Here is a 20810-nt window from a genome sequence, read left to right as displayed (position 1 = left end):
ACGCAAACGACCTCCTCGCAGGTACGTTGGTCAAACAACTGAAGGAAGCCCAGCAGTGGTCGCAGATGGATGCTGGGGCAAGAGGTGACACCAGGCAAGCACATCTGACACTTCCCCCAAGGGCTCTCCCAGTCTCTTGGCTATTTTTACCCAAGCCAGGCGGGATTCCCCAAGCCAGGCATCGTTTCTGTCACTCCTCAGCCTTCAACGAAACTCCTTCAGTTACTCATCCTCTTCAAGCAGCTCGCTTTTTGCAAGGCAGCAACTTCCAAAGGTCTACTCTCAGGTCAGTGAACCGTTTTGAATTTGAATTAAATGGGTACATAACACGCAGTGTTTGGTTTTGGAAATCCACTCCATCCCCAGCCCCTGATGCTGTCAGTCAGAAATTAAAATGTGGAGTTAACGCGTTCGTAAATGAAAGCTTTGCCTGCTGTGGTAAGAAACGGCTTTGGAAAGAAAAAAAAATATGGCAAAATTATCTATGACCATAAAGGACAAAGAATACTGGTGCACAAAGCTCAGCTGAAACTGTTAGTACTTGCTCAGGAAAAAAATCAAGCAGGATATCTCAAAATCTCTCATTTTTAGGCTGGAATTTCAAAAGGACTGAAGAAGTCAGATGTCTAATTTGCCACCAGCTGAAAGAGAGATTTTTAAGCCTCTATATCTCTTTTATAACATCAATCAATTCCAAATCTATCAGAGAACCAAAAGAAAATAATAATTTAAAAAGTAAATATATTTTCTAAATTATGTAAGAAGACCTCAACTCTTCTGGTCAGGTAGTTTTCATTATGCCAAGAAAATAATGAGCAATGACTAGTATATACTGCAACTCAAGAAAAGTTCAACATCAACACTGAGAGAGCAGCACTGGTACAAAGGAGATCAAGTTAAAGTGTTGAAAATACATTTCAAAAATTTACATATGTCCAGAAAGGAAGAAGTGACAGTTTATGCAAAACAAACACATTATTAAGTGGCTTCCTGTCTTTTTTTGTTTAGGAATGCCACACTTTCACTCCAGATGCTAACAAACCACAGCTGGAATCAAAAATTGGAGAAATAAGGAAATGTGGTGATGAAGACACTCAGAACAGCTGCTCTGCAGGGGAAGCCATTCAGGTTAAACATCTATTTGCTTCTTTACTTTTAAACCAGGCAAGCTGAATTTTAAAACGTTTACAGCCACATTCAGCACCAGGGACTCGCACCAGGGCAAGAGCGGCCCATAACCAGTGGGGGAACCCTCCGTGCGTGTTTTATCTGGCTGCTCTTTCCAAACAGCGTAAGATTAATCTCCAAGGCTCGTGCTGGCACCGAAGCCACAATCCCGTCAGCGCATTTAACTCCCGTCGGGCAGCGAACTCCACACGGAGTCTCCTCGGGTTCTGGACGGTCTCCACAGACCACGCGGAGGTGCTTGGAGCGCCACACAAAGCCACCACGGCCACTCCAGGCTATGGGACAGCTCCTCTGGCTTTCATGGTCCTAATGTCCTTCCTGGTGGCGATCAGGAGGCTTCCTCCGAAGGTTCCAGACAAATAATTTAACTGCTTGACTCCCCCACAACAGCGACTAAAACATCCTGCTGAGAGACCTCCTGGCAATCTTTCAAACGAAAGCGCAGCAAAAGAAAGCCAAAATCTCTCCAGACTTGACTACAGCCAGCCTTCGAGCGCAGGAAGCAACTCACAGAAGCACAGAATGTTCAGGGTTGGAAGGGACCTCTAGGGATCACCCAGTCCAGCCCCCCTGCCAGAGCAGGATCACCTACAGTAGGTCACACAGGAACGTGTCCAGGTGGGGTTTGAATGTCTCCAGAGAAGGAGACTCCACAACCTCCCTGGGCAGCCGGTGCCAGGGCTCTGGCACCCTCACAGTGAAGAAGTTTCTCCTCATGTTGGGTTAGAACTTCCAGTGTTCCAGCTTATATCCATTATTCCTTGTCCTCTCACTGGGCACCACTGAGAAGAGACTGGCACCTTTCCCTTGGCCCCCACTCCTCACGTATTTCTATACATTAATAAGATCCCCTCTCAGCCTTCTCTTTTCAAGACTAAGCAGCTCCAGTTCTCTCAGTCTTAAGTGAAAAAAAAACAAACAAAAACCCAAACAAAACACACAGCAGGTAAGGAACACCCAAGTTTCAATTTGGATTACACATTTATGACCTCAAATTAACGCCAACTAGAAATCCTCACAGGAGAGCCTGACTCCAGGAAAAAAACTGCTCTAGAACAAGATTCCCCTTTGGGCGTACCCAAGATATCTAAACCAACATCAGTTTCTGTGAGGGGTTTGCATGTGTCTGTTGTCATTCACGTAAATACCCTACAACTGTAAGAAAGTCACGCAATCGTATGCCGATTATCTTTAATTACATTTCCAAAACTAATTTTACACCTCAAACACAAAAGCAGCTAGGAGAGCTGAGCAAAAGAGAATGGGAAGCCCTTAGCAGAATTTCTTATCAATAATAGGCAAGTGATCCATCACCTCTCCCTCCCTTTAACCCAGAGGGAAAAAAAAAAAATCCAAACTTTTTCAACAGCTAGAAAACGGGACAGCACTCATTTTTACTCCTTTGTCTAAAAAACTCAAAGATATTCAAGACAGCTCATTTGAAAAATAGGTTAGTATTTGTCCTAAATTAGGAAAACGTGTCCAAAAATAGAATTTACAGCGCAGTATATTTAAAAAATCAAGACAGGCCAGAGAAGGGCCGAAAGGCACAGGACATCCTAGGCTCTCCCACTATGTATCAATACCTTGTGCTTCCGAAAAGGAACAAAAATTAATTGCTTGCTTGTAAATTAACAGAGCTGATGTGCTATGAATAAATTGAAGTTGGAACAATATACTCCCAGTGTGACTACAAACCTAATTTCCCTATTTAGTAGGCAGGAGAAAGCGTCTTGCACTACAGAAAGTCTTTAAGTAAAACCTCTGACATAGAGACATGGTGTTCCTGTTGGTGAAGCACTTCAAAAATGTCAAATCCTATTTATATATCAAGCATTAGAACTTCTGATGAGAGATTTCTACATGAAGAGTTGGACAAAAGCAAACTACAAAGCTCTGATGCAAATAAATTTAGAATTTCTGTAAAAGCACACTCCATGCCCTCACAATCCCCAAAAGCACGGTTGTCCTCTGATGACACTAGGTCTGCCACTCAATGAGAAAAGCCCACATCTCATTACCACGCTCCTTTCCCTCTTCTGCACTCATCCAGCAAACCTACCTGTACATCACAGGATAAACTAGACTGGCACACACTAAATATATCTTCTTTTTCATCCTGCTTACATTTGCAGGTCAGTAGTTTTGAGTTCTTGGTACCTTTTTAAACAGTTCTCAAAGGGAGGCACATATTAACTAACGAGTCTTGTTACCTGGTACAAGGCATGTAGGTATGCACTGCAGAAAAGGAAGGGGAAAAAACCCAGTGAATTGTACCTATTTACTAGCTCTTTTACTAGACTGGGAATGATTTAATGTATTTCTATGTGCATCTAATTGACGGTAGAAATCATCGCACTCCAGTCTGCTTCTACACATCAAAAAGTTCCACCGACTCAAAGTTCCACTGACCTGTAAAAATTAGATTTGGGTATGTAACCACTGCTGTATACAGTACATTTCTACAACACCAAAAACACTTACCTGGCGTGCTTTTGGGCCCTGCTAGTGTTCACAGGCTCTTTCAACATAACTTTGTGCCCAATTCACAAGCCCTTTACTACAGGTTATCTTAAAATTCTATTTAAAAGAGAAACCCAGCAGATTAAAAAAAAAAAAGTTTCCTACATATTACATTTGCCTTCTCCTTGACGCATGGCAGTAGATTCATTAGAACAGCCCTTCCATGTGTCCATTCCCCTGTAACTCTTTAAGCTACCTGCCCGGTTTAGGAGGAACCAAGAAGCACTAAAGCACACCTGACCCGTTCAGCAGCTCGAAAGCAGGGTGTGTGCAACTTCTGGCTGCCTGGTAGTCACGCCGTACGGTGCAGACTCGCTCTGCTCCAGAGCAGCCGCAGCATCCAGCTACTCATCACCCAGATACTGGGTCAAAATAAGGCAGGTTTGGAAAAAGGAGAAGAGATTCGTTGGACAGGGACGAAGGTGAATGGGTGGAGTCACAGCTAGAAGGTTAAGTCTTCTCAGTGACTCCCACCCTTTTTCAGGCTAGGCAATATCTTTCTTGAGAAGCGTTTGGAAATCAGGAATCCTGCAGACATTGATGAGGGATGCTCATCAATCAGGCTAATTTAATATCCTGTTCCCTGGTGGTGCAGTAACCCCGCGGTGCCAGCACAAACAGGCTTCTCCTTTCTTCCCCCAGTCTTTGCCATTGTGCAAGTCTGCAAAGGCAACGCAGCTAACAAACCTGCAGAACTGATCTGGATTAAAAACACCACCAAAACAATCCCTCGTGTTAATGTGGACGGCCTCTGCCAGCACGACGGAGGCGGGAGCACGAGGAACCGAACAGCAGGGCAGCTGGCACTGCTGCCACAAGCAGCACTTGGCTCAGCAGGGTATCGCCTGAGCGGCAGAGCGCTGCACTGGAGCCTCCTTCCATTCCTCCACCACAGCCTCCAGTCCCATCCCCAATCCAGCACTCACGCCTCCTGTATTACTGGGCAAACATACGGCAGCACGATACAGATTGCATGGGAGGGGCAAACAGGGAAAAAAGCAAGAAATGCTAACCCAGCGATGCAGCTTAATAAACTGCTTCGGTGGTATCTCGGCTGAATGTTTTTCAGCCCTTCTCCTCCTGAAAAGTTCCAATTAGGTATCTGACTGGAAATACACAATCTCCCAACCCTGCAGCCACATCTTCTACCTGTAAAAAATAAGATCCTGCAGGTAGGAAGGGAAGTTGATGAATTCACTCTGGTCTTTCTCCATCATGTAGGGGCAGGACACAGCCAAGGCACGCCACTTGATTTTAATTTTGGGTTTTTTGGAGTTAGATATATCTTTATCCTTAGCTAACGATGTTCTTCTTCTTTTTTTTATTCAGCTTCTTGAGTTCTTATTCAGTCAACATTAAAGAAGCCAACATTTGGGGGTGGTACCGTGTAGAAAAAGACATCCAAATGATGAACAGGTTAAGAGAGCCCTGGACACTGTATCTTTATTTGCTGTCCAAGACTCCTAAACATGCTTCTTTCTATCTCCAGAAACAAGGACAAAGCTGATGGTTACAAGTTTTAATGTTGTCTCTATCCAGTTTATGTTTTAGACAGTCTTACAAGCTGGAAGAAAACAAACCTGTACAAGAATCAAGTACAATGCATGTCTGACAATAACCTAGTTTGAGATTTCTAGTTGGTATTTCCACATAAATAATGTCATCGTTACTTCCTAACTACTATTCAAGAACCAAAGACAATTTTCAAGGGCTAGAACTTTAAAAGAAGGTGTAAAAGGTGAAAGCTGAGCACCTCAGGGGTGGGAATGAAGACTGTGGAGCAGAACTGCACTTGACAGAAAACCATCCCTAAGGGCTCACAGAAACGTCTAATGTTGGGTTTTCTAAGAAAAAAACACAAAAAGTCCCACCAAAACAACAACTCCTCCTCCCTACCCCCTCAATCTGCTGAACACAACGCACTCATCGCCACCTCAAACAGGGTTACAATTCTGCTTGGAGCACGTCTTCTGAAAGCAGAGAGGTGATTTACTTGTAACTGCTGAGCGCGATGCTGTGGCAGCGTCGACAAAATCAGGACAGAGGGGGCATTTGAGGCCAAAGAAATTCCATCTCAGCAACAGCCGCCCACTCGCAAGCCACACCTGAGGCTGTGAACAGGGCAGAGCTCGCCCCGCATCCTCTCCAACTCCAAACTCTGGAAATCCCTCTCTGTGAGTATGCACGTAGACAACCCTGCCAAAGGAAGCCAAACCAAGATAAACAGGGAAGATAAAGAACCTTTCTTTCTCTGGCAAAGGCCTGGCTATCTGTAAACACACAGTAGGAGAGCACTGTTTGCACATTCATAAAAGCCTTTTTTTCTTTTCTCCTTTTGGAAATGGAGCGTGGCTTTAGTATAACACCAAGGTAAAAAAAAAAAAAAAGGGTAAAGAGAGCATGCCAGTTCTTTGAAATCCAAGAGAGCATTTCCAAGAATTGCAAGGCTGCCCTGGAATCCCTTGCAGAATACAGGCTCATCCCGCGGAGGAAACAGCTGTCTTGGAGGGACTAAAGCCATGCAGAATAAGCAGAGCTCCGCAGACAGTTCTCCTCGAGGCAAAGCCTACGTATAGAGAGAGACTCTTGCAGAAAGCAAGAGTCAAACACGAGATTTTTCACGAAATGCATTTCCCCTCGTGATCAAGGATTTGAGTATAATGCACAAAACATACATATATGTACTTTGTTTTTTTGAAGGGCCTTTCCTCACTCCTTTGGCTGTCAAACACTCCCTTTCCATTGACAAAGGCAAGTTCAACTGCCAGAAACAGGTGATGTTTGAAATGACCGATCAGGAAAGAAAAATTCCACCCTTACTTTCCCTTGGTATTAGTACATTCCAAAAAGTCCTCTGCCCTACCAGCAGAAAAACCTTTAACTGGACATTCCAGCCCAAGCCTGACTTCCTTTGAACACTGGAAAGGTTCCTCGGCCATCATCCCAGAAGCTGTGCTAACCACCGAGTATTCCTGAAAAACCTTTTTTTTCCTTTTCCTTTTATTTCTAAAGCTGTCTCAAAGTCATTCGACTTGTGAATATTCTCACAAAGCCCCCAGGAAAGAAGCCAAGGGCCAAACCCAGCACTGGTCTCCTCCTCAGTTTGTAATTCAGAAGAAATGGAAGTTCTGCTGCACATTGTCTCCTCCACAAAACTAAGGTCTAAAAACCTTACAGGCTATTTTAATCTTAAATTATCCTGCTTGGTCATTCCGAAGGAATGCAGGCTTGTACTCCAAAAACGGTTTACTGTTTCTAAAATAAATGTCAGGACATGGTAATACATCAGCGCTAGATCTTCACTCCGGAGTACCTGCACAGTCAAGAGTCACTAGCCAGATTAACAAAATAAAATAATGTTCTTAAAACAAGTGTAACACCAAAGCATCGCATTCTTCTTTATCAGGAAAGGGTAACAATACAAAAATCCCATGACTTTTAGAAACAAATGTCCAATTAAATATGCATATAAATAAATTAAGGCAATCCTTGAGCAACTGCTGTGTGCCTTGTTACTTTTATCCTGCTTTTATAAACAATATTACACGTTTTTGGTTAAAACAAGGATATTTAACTCTGCGAATTGAACTCGGCACTGAACTTCTTACAGAGACTGTAAGTTTCGGATCCTTAAAGCCCATAACCACAGGTATTTCTGAGCTGGAGAAACCAGAGATGTAATCTCTGCTTTTGCTTTTCAAGTTTCTACAGACTTCTTTGGAAAGACAACATCCATTTCAAGTACCACCTAAGAACCTCATCACACATTCGTCCACTGTAGAGGCTTCCAAGGTTAAAAACACACCGAGAGGCAGTTTTTCTTCCCTCCTACCAAGTAATAACACTTTATGGAATAAATCAATCACATCAGATATATCAAATCACTATACCTAAGCCAGGCAGCAAAGATGTTTCAAGTGGCACACAAAAAACCCTTATCTCATATAAAGTAAGATCTGACAATCACCAAAAAAACCCCTTGAATTTCACAGGTCTACGACCAGTTAAAAGACCCACCTCACTTCAAGGTGCTGTTAAATAAACAATAGGAAATGAAAACATTCAAAATTCTTTTTTTCTAGTTGGTTTTCTCTCGCACAAAGGAACCATAATAGTGGGCAGAAGGTGACAACAGGTCTCCTTAGCTCCTGACAACTCTCGCCCTTCGGCAGATTGGAATCGTGTCGTTGCAGTGGGATTTGAAGGATCGGGCAGAGCATGTGTCGAGAACACAAACGTTGGCAGGAATGAGCAGATGGGAATTCGCTTCTACAGCAGGAACCTCACAGGAGAAAACAACCCTCCATAACACCCACCACCACACAAGGGTCTGCTCTGGGAGGAGAATTAACAAACAAGCAAGATATGAAGTTTTCAAAGCATCTGACACGTTAAATTCAGCTTTACTTCAGTTTACATATCGCAACACTTCAAAATTGGAAGAGTAAGCGTGGGCTCGGCCCGCCACCACACAAGGGTCGGCTCTGGGAGGAGAATTAACAAACAAGCAAGATATGAAGTTTTCAAAGCATCTGACACGTTAAATTCAGTTTACATGTCGCAACACTTCAAAATTGGAAGAGTAAGCGTGGGCTCGGCATTACAGAGACTGTTATGGTTCAGAATAAGCAGTTTTTCACACACATGTAACATTTCCACATGCCTCTAAGATTACAAATACTTCCATTATTCTTTAAAAAATCCCAACTTTCATTATTTTTCACTGAAGGATAAGACCGTACAAATACAAGCAGCAGGTGACTGCCAGGCACAGGGATGGGAATAAAGGGACTTACTGGGGGAGGAGAGACCCTCCCGCATTTGGGGGAAAGGAGTTTCCAAACAGGACTCTTCTTTTATACCAAAGTCATGTATACATTACATGTGCACCTTTTAAACATGTAAATATACATATCTAACATTTAAACAAATAAACTTTTTTTAAAAAAAAAAACAAAAACAAAACCATGAGGAGTGTCCTTTAATGTCACTTTCATCCCCATCATCCTGCCAGGTGTTACACAGGCTTTTGGGGTGTATGAAGTGGTAAAAGTCAGCTGTCACACACCAGTAGTGGTATCTAGACTGGTAACCACTGTCCTAAATTTCAACTCTCCATTCTGTAAAAATGGGAAGAGTTCTCATTTCTTTAAGGTAACACACAATCAAACATTAGTTTTTTTTCTTCTCAAGGGAAGTCGGTGCCACTTAAAAGCGTTTTCTGAAGTTACTCCCAACATACAACAGGCAAAGATTCTTTTAAAATAAATGGCGACACTTCTGTGTTTGCTTCCAGATTTCAGGTCCCTTCCAACTCAGAGCATTCTATGATTTTTCTGTAGCACAAAGTTAACAATTAATCTAAAGCTGGTATGACAATGTTAAAAACCAGACTTACTCGGACATCAGTAGCATCTCCGTGCCGGATAATGCTGGCCCACGTTGTCGGCTCGCTGCTATTTTCAAAGTAGTGAAAAACCTTTAAGACACGTTCCATGGCCCCCGGGGAGCGCTCCATCCCAGTACTGAGGTGCGTCTTTGCACTTGAACTTGGTGTATGGTTCAAGTTTGGATCAAGGTAAGCTGCTGCCATGGTTTTGCTAGATGCTAGGTATCGGTCATATTCTAGGAAAGGGAAAGAAAAAAATCCATTAGTTTCAGTTATACCTGAATTTTACACCAATTCATACCAAACGCTTACTGGAAACCCATGAAGACTTATTTTTCGAAAGAACATTTAGCTGCCTTACTTGGAGTCCCCTCCTAAAATCATTACACATCTACAAACACAAAAAAAAACAATCCAGATGACTACCAGAGGAACCTGCGGTCCCTTGGACCAAGTGATCTGAATTTGAAGGCCACAACTGTTAACAAAAGTGGTATCTTGAGCAAGATTTCTTCCTCTAGTTTCTCAATGGCTTAACCCAAAGCCTTCAAGGCCAAACAGCGTCTTCCAGTTTTAAGAAGATCCCTAAAACCTGCCAGGTCTGGTTTTGCAACAAGTCTCTAAAGAGCATAAGGAAACCCCACCAGCCCAGTCTCTGGAGACTCCGTTGAGAAGCCGCACGCCAACACCAGGCTCTCCCATTTAAGGCTAAGACAATGTCACAACTCAAAACCACCCAGAGTTAAATTCATTATTTGCTCATGAACCGTTAAGAACAACACTGCCCCTCCTCCCATCAACTACTAAAAAAGAGACTAAGGTTTATCACGGACTAGTTCGAGCAATTTCCAAGTCTGGTGGTAAAAAGGCACAGACCAGGCATGAGTCTGCATCTCAAAGAAAAAAAAAAAATAAAAATTGCCTCCTGGCTACTGCTGCTACTTAGTCAACCACAAGCAGATGGTGTCTGAGAAATCAATGCAGCACAAGAGAGAGAGCAAACAATCCCTCCTCCCTCTCCTCGCAGTCTCAAGCATCATTCCAGTCTGCTGGCTGGAAAGAGCAAAGAGCCGCAGGGCTTTGCTCCAGGGCTTGGACAAGTGCAGCGAGCTTTCTGTACCTCCTCCTCCTCACAGCGAGCAGTTCTGGAAATGCGGAGATGTTAAAAATAAAATAAACCCGGATCTTTTTGGCAGAGTACCCTGAAGGCTTTTCTGGTAGCAAAGCTGGCCTGCGAGACGGGGCTGGAGGGGACTGAAGCTGCTTCAACGCTGCTACCGAACGCCTGAGCCTTAGTTTACTTCACCCCAACTCCTGGTTGTTCCTCAGCAGAGCTCCAGCCGCCAGCCTCCCACTCAGGATGCTCCGCTGACCTCCCTGACAATCGATTCAGGAAACTACAAGTGGAGAAAAATTAATAAAAAAAGAGGGGGATTTGGTTTTTGGGGTTGGCTTAGTTTTACACCACCGCTGCCTGAGGTTGCCACAGACAGTAAGCACAGAGGACGAGGAGCGGCCGGTGGTGAGGGGCAGGAGAGAGATGTCTCCCCTCCAGCAGCAGCTCGCTGTTACACCAGTTCACCAGCCCCGTCAAACCACCCCATGAGCTCAGCCTGCAGGAATCTAGCAGGGCCAATATCAAGGCTTGAGATCTCCAGACTGCAGATACCACCACTTGCTAGAGGCTAAAAGCAGGACTTGAAGTCTAAGATCTTAAGCATCCTCCCCACTCAGACACACAAGATAAAGAGGAAACAAACAGCCCATCTGTGCTGCAGGACTTTACCTCTTAAAGGGTCGAATTGCATTCATCCAACAGAACTGTAAGAACTTAAAATTGACAGTACTGGGTCAGACAAAAGGCCTCTAACTTGCTGCCCTCTGGGCAAGCACAAGAGCCAAGGAGACACTTCTCCCCAGCATTCCCCCAGCGCCTGCCCCTTGAGGAACGGCCCCCACCCTGCAAGCACCGGCTGAGTTTCAGATCCCAGTTTTCTCTGTCCGAGAACTCCAGAAATCATTTCAGTTTTCGTATCGTGCTTTATGGGTTCTCTTTTCTGGCAATCAGTACAAATGCATGAAGTCAACCCTATGCCCACAGATACAGACAGGAAAATGTTGGGAACCTCTCAGCAACGCTGCTCTTGACTTCTCCTCCCCAAAGGAGCTCAGGAGCTGTTTTCGTGTAAACCTTGACTTGAAAGCTGAAGCAGGTTTAAAAACCTCCCGTGGCACACTAATACCGAGACGACAGGAGCATACAGGCTTCTAACTGCAGGGCTCCTCTCTCGTAAGGCTGGAACAGCCGTCGTGAAACTCCAAAGGTCTGCGAGGTGGGGAGTTCCATCGCGACAAATTCAGGCAGACGAAGCCCTTCAACAGCGCAACTGGCAGGATCGAAACGCCAGCAGCTTTCAGGCTCAGGCATGAGCCACTTCTGCAGCAGGTTCTGCCTCCTTCAGAGCAGCCAACTCTACCCCAAAGCCACCAGTAAAGCCAATAAGCTTTATTTCAAGCCTACGTAAGGAAATAGCAGGAAATTCTTCTGCAAACCGAAGGGAGACAAGGAATTTTGAAGGGGAACTAAAGGAACACCTTCTTTAATATTAACTTGCTGTATTCCATCCACTTGACATAGACGTTCATCGGGTTTTATTTGGTAGAAAAAGAGGAAGAAAAGCTACAGGGTAACACAGAAACAAGTATTTAAAAGCTGTGTGACCCCAGACTTTATACGGACAACCTACATCCCCTGGGAGCAGCAAACAAAAGCACTGAAAGAAATCAGTTTCTACACCCAGATGGACTCTCAAGCACTGCAATTTCAACGGACAGGCAAAACACTACTGCAATTTTTTTTCCCTATTCATCACATTGAGGGAAAACATGGAATCAAACATTGGACTGACTGTGCTATTGTCAGCTTTCACAAGGTTTTACAGGTCAGAGATGTTTTAAGGTAAATCAACTTCCTATATGAAATTAGAAAAGCAGTTTTCCTTCAAAAATTCATCATCGTTGGGTTCCTTACAAGTTCTTTTAAAAAACCCAATGCTTACTTTATGAGGTACCACAAGAGCAATAAATCTGATAGCTCAGGGGTATCAAAACATACACCATCTCTCTGGTGATGGGCCTATTAACACACCCATTAAAACCAGCCCCTGGGTTGGAGTTCATAAAGGTGGCTGTAGAACTCTGCCTCAGGCCAAAATCTAAATTACAGCTGCCCCTGATGGAAAAGTAGTTAAACAACCAGTACCTGATAAGATCACAACACTGGGATGTTTACTTGGGCTCTTCTAAATTCAGACCAGACTGGTGTGTAATCCTGCCGCTGCAGAGCTCCCTTTAAATGAGCAGCTTTAGACCTCCTGGTATTAAACAGACAAGCAGCATATGATGACGGAGCGCAAATGAGCTCCGGGTCAAGCAAACAGAGGGTAGAATAAGATTTAAGTATGAAATTCCGTACCATGAGGGTGGCAAGACACTGGAACAGGCTGCGTTTGTGGATGTCCCATCACCGGAAGCACTCAAGGTCGGACTGGGCAACCTGAGTAACCTGGTGTAGCCAAAGATGTCCCTGCCCGTGGCAGGGAGGTTTGACCAGATGATCTTTAAAGGTCCCTCCTCCCAACCCAAGCGTTTGTACAATTCTACACTGCCTATGCAGACTTAATTCTGCTGTATGTGATTGGATATTGGGGTGAAAAAGAGCTGCAGCACATCCACATTAACGGTCTAAAACTGAGTGTGGTCACATTGGTTTGTAGGCGAAGCTGTGTGCCAGGATCCCTCGGAGCTGCAAAGAGTAAAGGCCATGGTTCCCCCAACAATCGTGTTTCTCAGGACTGTAAAAACTTATTCCAAGTCTGGGGGAAGAGTGAAGAGAACCAACCCCAGCCTGGTAGATATTTAGTTGGTCCACTAAGCAACTGTAGTTGTTACCAGACTATGATGTGATGATTTGCTCTACTGTGATGGAGCACCTGAGCTTTAGGAAAGCATATTAATTAATCTCTGTTAAATGACATTAGAAGAGAAAGCTTTTCAGAAAAACCAAAGAACCACCAAACAAAACCAATTCAACACCACAGTGCTCCACGGGTTCTCAAATCAACGACAAGCAAGCACCGCCTACCTTCTCATGCCTGCCTTTTTCACTTAGGCAGCAGTTCCACTACGAAAGTACAATATAACTTGTTTTATTTTCTCAAGGAACACAAAATGAGATAAGGAAGTGAATCCTTCCCAAGGTGACTCCTGCTGACACATCTCTGAGCACTGCACACTCTGCACATTCGCTTCACTACGGCGGAACAGGCAGTGTTACGGCTTCCAGGAGCCCAATCAAAGGTCAAAGTCACATTTCACTACCAGCTCCAGGTACTTCAAAATCAAATCATTTCCACTAATGAGGCAGTCAAAAATCATAACAAAACATTTAAACCAATTAACTAAAAGTTGATTAATAAACTAATAGAAAAGTTAAAGGAGTCCCACAAGGGCAATCATTTCAATGCCAGTAATGTCTTCAACATTAGCAGCTTGGCATAAAATAAAAAAATAAACAAAACTGTTCTTCCTATCAGCATTGGCAGATGCCCAATAACACAGCATTAACGTGTTCACACTGTGACTTCATGCTGTCCCCAGTAGATATCTCGACATTTCATAATGCTGCTCCATCTCCACACTGATCCCCACCTCAGGTTTGAAGGCATCGACATCCACATGCTAACGTCCCTTCCAGGTTGCGTTTCTGCAAAAGAACTTGGTCCATCTCAATTCAAATCTAGAAAAATCTGTGAGAATCTATAAGCTCTGTTTTAAAAAATACAAGAATTGACACAAAATACAGTAAAAATTGAGAGTTCTAGGATAGAGAAGGCTCATGGGGATCTTACCAATATCCACAAATACCAGTGAAGACGGAGCCAGACTGTTCCCCATGAAGACACGAGACAACAGGCATCAAGTGACAAACAGGAATTCCCAATTAAGTGTCAGAGAAAGGACAGTGTTTCGTGCAGCAAGAGGTTGCCCAGAGAGGCTGCAGAGTCTCCACCCCTGGAGACACTCAAATAGCGACGGGACAAAGCCCTGACCAACCCGCTGCTGCTGCCCCTGCCCTGAGCAGGGGGGTTGGACCAAACTGTCTCCCACTGGTCCCTTCCCAGCTCAGTGATTCTGCGATTAAGACTAAATTAAGAATTTATTTCACGCTCTAAATTCCTTCAAATGATGCCTATGGCATCTCACACGAGGCAGTAAACATCTCACGAATTTCGAGCTCCATCCATTTCCACAGCTTGTATTAATTCTCGCGGCGGCTCGCCTTGCAAATATTAACTTGGCTATCTCAACCTCGCAGAAAGTCGGGATGTTAAGTACAATTATAACGAAGTTCTCCATGACAAAGCTGGTACTTTTTGTCGAGTCAGCGCATTGCTGACTTTTAGTGCGCCATCTTTTGATTCTGAATACCCCACCTTCTGATATAACATATATATATATATTTATCGCAAGATCTGTTCTCCATGCTTGCTGTTGGACACAAAGTGCACGGTTCGCTAAAATCCCTCTTGATGGCACTTAAAACACCATATTTCTTCTAAGAAAGCATTCACAGTGTATTCAACTACATGATGACACCCATGTGGCACGGTCACACGCTCAGAGCGCCTGGTTCTGGCAGCAGTCCCCTTCCCTGAAAACCAGAGAGGATGGAAGAGAGGAAAAAACAAAGTGGTCAAGGCAGCACGTCCAGAACACGGACACGCCACAGGAAAGAAGCAGCAAGCAACAAGCTCACCTTCATTTACCTGATACTAACACCTTGTTATATGGTTAATGATGTGGATTTGAGGGCTAAACTTTGAAAAAATCACTAAATTGGAGATTTCAAATTAGGGGCAAACACAGAAAGAGAGGAGAAAGGGTATCTTTTGCTATTATAATCCCTTTTGTCTTCAGAAACAGCCCATAATTTTAGCTGTTTCCATAAACCACATTGAAAAGTCCCTGTTTGTTTCCCACCAAGTTTATTTTTCTTGTTCTCTTCCTTTCAGCTAATGCTGATGTTCAAAAGCAGAAGAAAAAAGCTGTAATCTTTAGTTCTGCCTCAGACACCTTTCAGCTGTATTTACTCTTCTTGGTAATATCAGCTCCGACTACAGCCAAGAATATATTTATTTCTCTTGCTGCCTCTTCTCTGACCCCCTCCTGAGTCACTGCTCTCTCCCCACTCTTCCAGATACAGACGTACTTTTAAGTATATTATACGCAGTAAAAAACATTTATCAAAGCCCTTAAAGCCAGCCAAATTAAAACAATTTAAGAAATAAGTTATTAGTATGTATTTTAGTCTAAATTGACACCAACTATTTCCCTGTATCAATATGCAGTGAAAGAATGGCCTCGTATCAATAATTCCCCTTAACATTTCTTTTTTCCCCGTGGGGAATATTGCCTAACCAGTTACTAACTCTGTGTCTCAATTACAGTTTGGGGTTTTTTTTCTTCGCAGAGTGAGAGATTTTAGAAATACACTGGAAAATCAACATGAGAAGGTAACACACCCCAAAGTCAACCCAAATTTAGCAATGCAAGTTGACCACCTGAGAAAATCGATTTCAATTATATCAATGTTTTAATAGATTAAACGTTCAGGAGAGAATGAAGGAGGAATTCAGAGAAAGCACAAACTACAGGACCTGTATGAACCAAAACCACGACACCCTCGCGCCTGTTACACACCAGGCAAGCACAATTCAGCAAAAATCAATTAATAAACACGTGTACCACCAACAGTAACTGAAACAAGGGCAGACTGCACGTACAGCTGCTACGGATGCAGCTTGTCTTAGGACTTTTAAGTTGCTTTTGCTAAGTGCTCCAGACGCGGTGGCCCAGCACTGGGGCTGCACGGCACCTCGGGATGCAGGGAGAGAGAAAATTTATTGGGGATCTTGTTAATGTACATAAGTATCTGAGGGGTGGGTGTCAAGACGAAGGGGACAATCTCTTCTCAGTGGAGCCCAGCAACAGAACAAGAAATAATGAGTTTAGGTTAGAACACAGGAAGTTCCACCTCAACATGAGGAGAAACTTCTTTACCACAAGGGTGCCAGAGCCCTGGCACAGGCTGCCCAGGGAGGGTGTGGAGTTTCCTTCTGTGGAGACATTCAAAACCCGCCTGGACACGTTCCTGTGTGACCTACTGTAGGTGATCCTGCTCTGGCAGGGGGGCTGGACTGGGTGATCTCTAGAGGTCGCTTCCAACCCCGAACATTCTACAATCAGTGCTGTCACACCACAAAGCAAATTCATCGAGGTGTCTTGCACTCCGTCCACTCTTCTCCCCAAGAATCCCACAGGATTAAGTCCTGACATACCTTAAACATGCAGTTTAACCTGATTTTATCGTTAAGTTGCATAAACGGCGCTAGCAGCATTTCCCCCTGGAGTTGGCACCAATTTCTATTTTTAATATTAAAAAAAATTAATAATGATGAAGCATCAGCTGTGTTGGGACTACAAGAAAATCAATGTATATGCTTTAATTAGAAGACAGTATCCAGCTAGATACTTGTCTAATTTCTCAGTAGCAGGACCTTCACTTCGGTCCCCTGGCACCACTGAAACCCAAGTAAATACCTCCCCTTACATCTGCTGCTGCTGCTCTTTTGAATTTCACTGGCAAGTCGTAGGGAATTACAGCGGTGCACTTTTCTTTAAAATAACGCCACGGAAATGCACAAGTCAGAATGCTGTAAGCACCAAAGATGACCCAGGGGCTGGAGCACCTCTGCTGCGAGGACAGGCTGCGGGAGCTGGGATTGTTCAGTCTGGAAAAGAGAAGACTTTGGGGGGGACCTAATAGCTGCCTTCCAACACCTGAAGGGAACCTAGAGGAAGGCTGGGGAAGGACTTTTGACAAGAGTGTCCACTGATAGGACAAGGGGAAATGGGTTTAAGTTGAAGGAGAATAGATTTAGATTGGACCTTAGGAAGAAATTCTTCTGTACGAGGGCGGCAAGACTTTGGAATAAATTGCCCAAAGATGTTGTGGCTGCCCCCTCCCTGGAGCTGTTCAAGGCCAGGTTGGATGAGGCCGTGAGCAACCGGGGCTGGTTAAAGGCGTCCCTGCCCATGGCAGGGGGTTGGATTAGATGATCTCTAAGGTCCCTTCCAGCCTATGAGATCCTGCTCTATGAAGGCTCTACATAATACAATTACAAGCTTTTTGAGATTGCACTTATGCGTATCTACACACGCACACACACAAAAAAAAATTAGGAGACAAAACGGGTTCAGAAGAGGGATTTCCTCAATGTGCAGTAAATGGGGACAGAAGACAACTACCGACCGAACTCATTTTAGTGTTTTTTTCCTATAACCATCTCCAATAGGTACTGTTGGACCAGACAAAACTTTAGCTTTCCCATCAAAAAGGTTAAGACGGTAATAATTGCAGTTAGACCATTCTGTTTGCAACTGAGTCGCTACTTCCTTTTCTAATAAGCAAAAAAAAGACAATCCCAAACTAGGTATTAACAAATTGAAACACATTAAGGTTTCCTCCAACAAAATTCTCTGAAAGAGAAACTTAATAGCCCAAAGGGTAAGATATTAGTATGTGGTAGAAAAATTAACTGGAATGCAGAAGATCCAGGACCAATCCCCTACAGAAGCCAAGTTTTTTTACAATTAAGCTCCATCATTTCTGTCATTTGAAAAGAAATGAGGTAGGACCACCTCAAGAATACTCAATGAGGGTACGTGTGGCACCGTTTTCCTCTCCCCTCCCATGAGAAGGGGTCTCCTGGGTGAGAAGCACATCAGGTTTTGCAGCAGGTGGGCAATAAATACAACACGGCCTTTGCCACAACAAGCTTCAGTCTATTCCATTTAAGCAACTTTTTGTGTTCGTTCACCCAGACAATCTCATCCCACCTGAACGAACCCAGATATTCGTTAGTTACTGACGCTTAGCTAATTTCAAACAGCTTGGAATGGGGTCAGAAATACCAGGGAATTCAATTGCAATGCATTTTGAAAAAAAAAAAATCAGTCATAGAATTCAGTCTTTGTAGATACTCTGACAGCCCATCAGCTCGCCAACGAGCACCAACATAACGACTGATCTATCAGTGCCCAGGTCTGAAACCACTAGTGGGGGTTGGCCCTCATCACCTGAGGGGATCAAAGGACACAAGAGACAACTGGTGCAACATCCTGGTCAGGAAAGGAGGGCAAACCTGCATAAATCAAGTGGCTTTCACTACCTTCTCATGAATTTATCGATCATGCCATTAAGAGGAGTCATAAAGATGACTTTACAGTGCATTTTTATTCTATTCTGTTATTTCTCTGGAAACAATAAATCAATCCACGTCGTGGCAATGAAATACACAATCTGCGTACAACGATGTGAACAGTTGCAGAAATAGCAGGTGGTAATAATTTAAGCTGGCGCTACACAAACGAGACACTTCCGTAAACCACCAAGACACACAGAGCTATCAAACCCACCTCCCTTCAATCTCTATTATAACGTACAGAAATATTTGTTTGGGGAGGGCTACTGAAACATGCAATTTGTTTTTAAAGCCTCAGTTTCGCTTGGCCTGAAAACACAAACTCCTACAAGGGGACTCGGCAACCAAAACACTTCCGCACAAGCTTCAGGAAGTACAGAGTTTCCAGATACTTGCAACATGTGCTCTTAGCATGTTTAAACTTCTTTTAAATTAATTACTTCATAATAGGTAGAGAAAAAAATAAAAAATCTCTTTCAACAAGGAGTGCACGTGCTTTAATATGTATGAAAACACACCAGTTTCTGCAGAGAATGCTCTTCAGCTGCGGTAACACACCCTCCACGCTACAAAGAGTTTTCTCCATGAGCAGTACTTCATGGGTCAACGGGCACCTACCATCGCTCAAATTCCCACGCAGACTGTGAGACTAGCGAGCTTTAGGAAAAATAACACAAAGGGATAAAACATTAAGTATTCCAACCCAAGGATATTTCACTGAATTTTTAATTTTAGCCTGCAAATTGGCTCTTCAGGATCTTTGCAACTTGGGATCTTTGCAACTTGGAGTAAGTTCTGCCAGTGCTTACTGAAGTCAAGGGCTGGGTGTCCACGTGTCTTCAGCACCATGTAACCCCCTTGCCAGCGGAGAACTATGGATTAAGTTTATTCTATTTTAACCACAAGGTGGAAAAAGAGTAGAAAAAACAATGTAATTTGCACCACACTCTGAGTGCTGTCCACAAAGTCCAGAGAAGTTCAGCTGAAATGATGATGTGGAGGAACAACAGCCGCAAAAAAACAAAACACCCCAAGACTTTTCAGTCAAAAGATCTTTTCTAAATAGGAGGTAGAGGACTGTGGAGGCAGATGGTAGCAGCAAATTCAGAGGAGTACGGACAACGGGCACATGAACAGACATTAAGAAACCCTGGAAGTCTCTAACGCAGTGGATGTGATGGAACAACAAGGATCGACTGCGGCAACACAGTCACGTTCATGTGATCTCCTGAAAGTCACCAAGAAGAGAGAATGTCAAAGAGAGTGGACGACTGATGCGATTCATTCACATTAACAACATCCAGAAAAGCTTAATCTTTTGCTTCTAATGCTGAAGTTAAAATTACCTTGGTGGTTCCAGAAAAGCTCAACATATAGATCACAGAACTGTTACGGTTGGAAAAGACCTTCAAGATCATCAAGTCCAATGGTTATCTAACCCTACCAGGTCTACTTCTAAATCATGTCCTTGAGCACCATATCTAAAGGGCTTTCAAATGCATCCAAGGATGGCGATTCAACCACTTCCCTGGGCAGCCTGTGCCAGCCTTTGATAACCCTTTCAGTGAAGAAGTTTTCCCTAATGTCCAACCTAAATCTCCCCTGGTGTAACTTGAAGCCATTTCCTCTTGTCCTATTGGTTGTAGCTTGTGAGAAGAGACCAACTCTCACCTCGCTACAGCCTCGTTCCAGGTAGTTGTAGAGAGCGATAGGTCTCGCCTCAGCCTCCTTTTCTTCAGACTAAATACAGATGTAGGTAGACAGACCAGCTTTGTGAGTCACACGTTCGATAGCGTACACTTATCAAGTCAAGAGTTGCCAGCGCAAGGTGATGATTTCCAGGCTTGGAAAAGATTGACATCAAGTCAGAAAACTAAAACTCATCAAATAAAATTTCAACAATTTTCCTGCACAGAACAAATCAGGAAATTAAACAATCCTAGACAAAAAAGCACAGCTATGAAAGCATCAGAAAAGCCTACACTATATATTCTGATCCTTGTAAGAGTTCATATGTTTAAAAAAAAAAGACGACAAATCATTCACAAAATATTTTCAGAATTTTTTTTTTTTTTTACATGTCAGGCATTCTCTTGCACACCGTTAAGAGTTCATATGTTTAAAAAAAAAAGACGACCAATCATTCACAAAATATTTTCAGAATATTTTTTTTTTTTTTTTAAATGTCAGGCATTCTCTTGCACACCGTTGGAAGTTCCCACGTACAGTTTAATGTTCAAATATCACTGAAAGAATTTAAGTCTGGTTTCTCAGATTTGCTTCTGTAAGAAGCTACAGGACTGACAGACCATTATTTCCGAGGAAAGTATTTGCACAGAGGTTTGAGTTAATTTTTCAAAGGCAAGTAAGTTGTCATCACGGGC

At 43.4% G+C, this 20810-nt stretch overlaps 1 protein-coding gene across 1 annotated transcript in view; it reads right to left on the bottom strand.

Annotated features, from left to right (window-relative positions):
* LOC104278231 (focal adhesion kinase 1-like) overlaps window positions 1-20810 on the bottom strand; it is a gene marked incomplete at its 3' end in the record, with an annotated part of 75961 nt that overhangs the window by 49655 nt on the left and 5496 nt on the right. Inside the window, exon 2 of the mRNA XM_009875142.1 lies at window positions 9110-9336. Within this exon, the coding sequence (XP_009873444.1) occupies window positions 9110-9336 (227 nt within the window). The remainder of the gene's footprint in view (window positions 1-9109; window positions 9337-20810) is intronic.

This window comes from Apaloderma vittatum, unplaced genomic scaffold (genome assembly GCF_000703405.1).
Source record: "Apaloderma vittatum isolate BGI_N311 unplaced genomic scaffold, ASM70340v1 scaffold9528, whole genome shotgun sequence".
Lineage (NCBI taxonomy): Eukaryota > Metazoa > Chordata > Aves > Trogoniformes > Trogonidae > Apaloderma > Apaloderma vittatum.
This window is presented reverse-complemented; position numbering and strand designations above follow the sequence as displayed.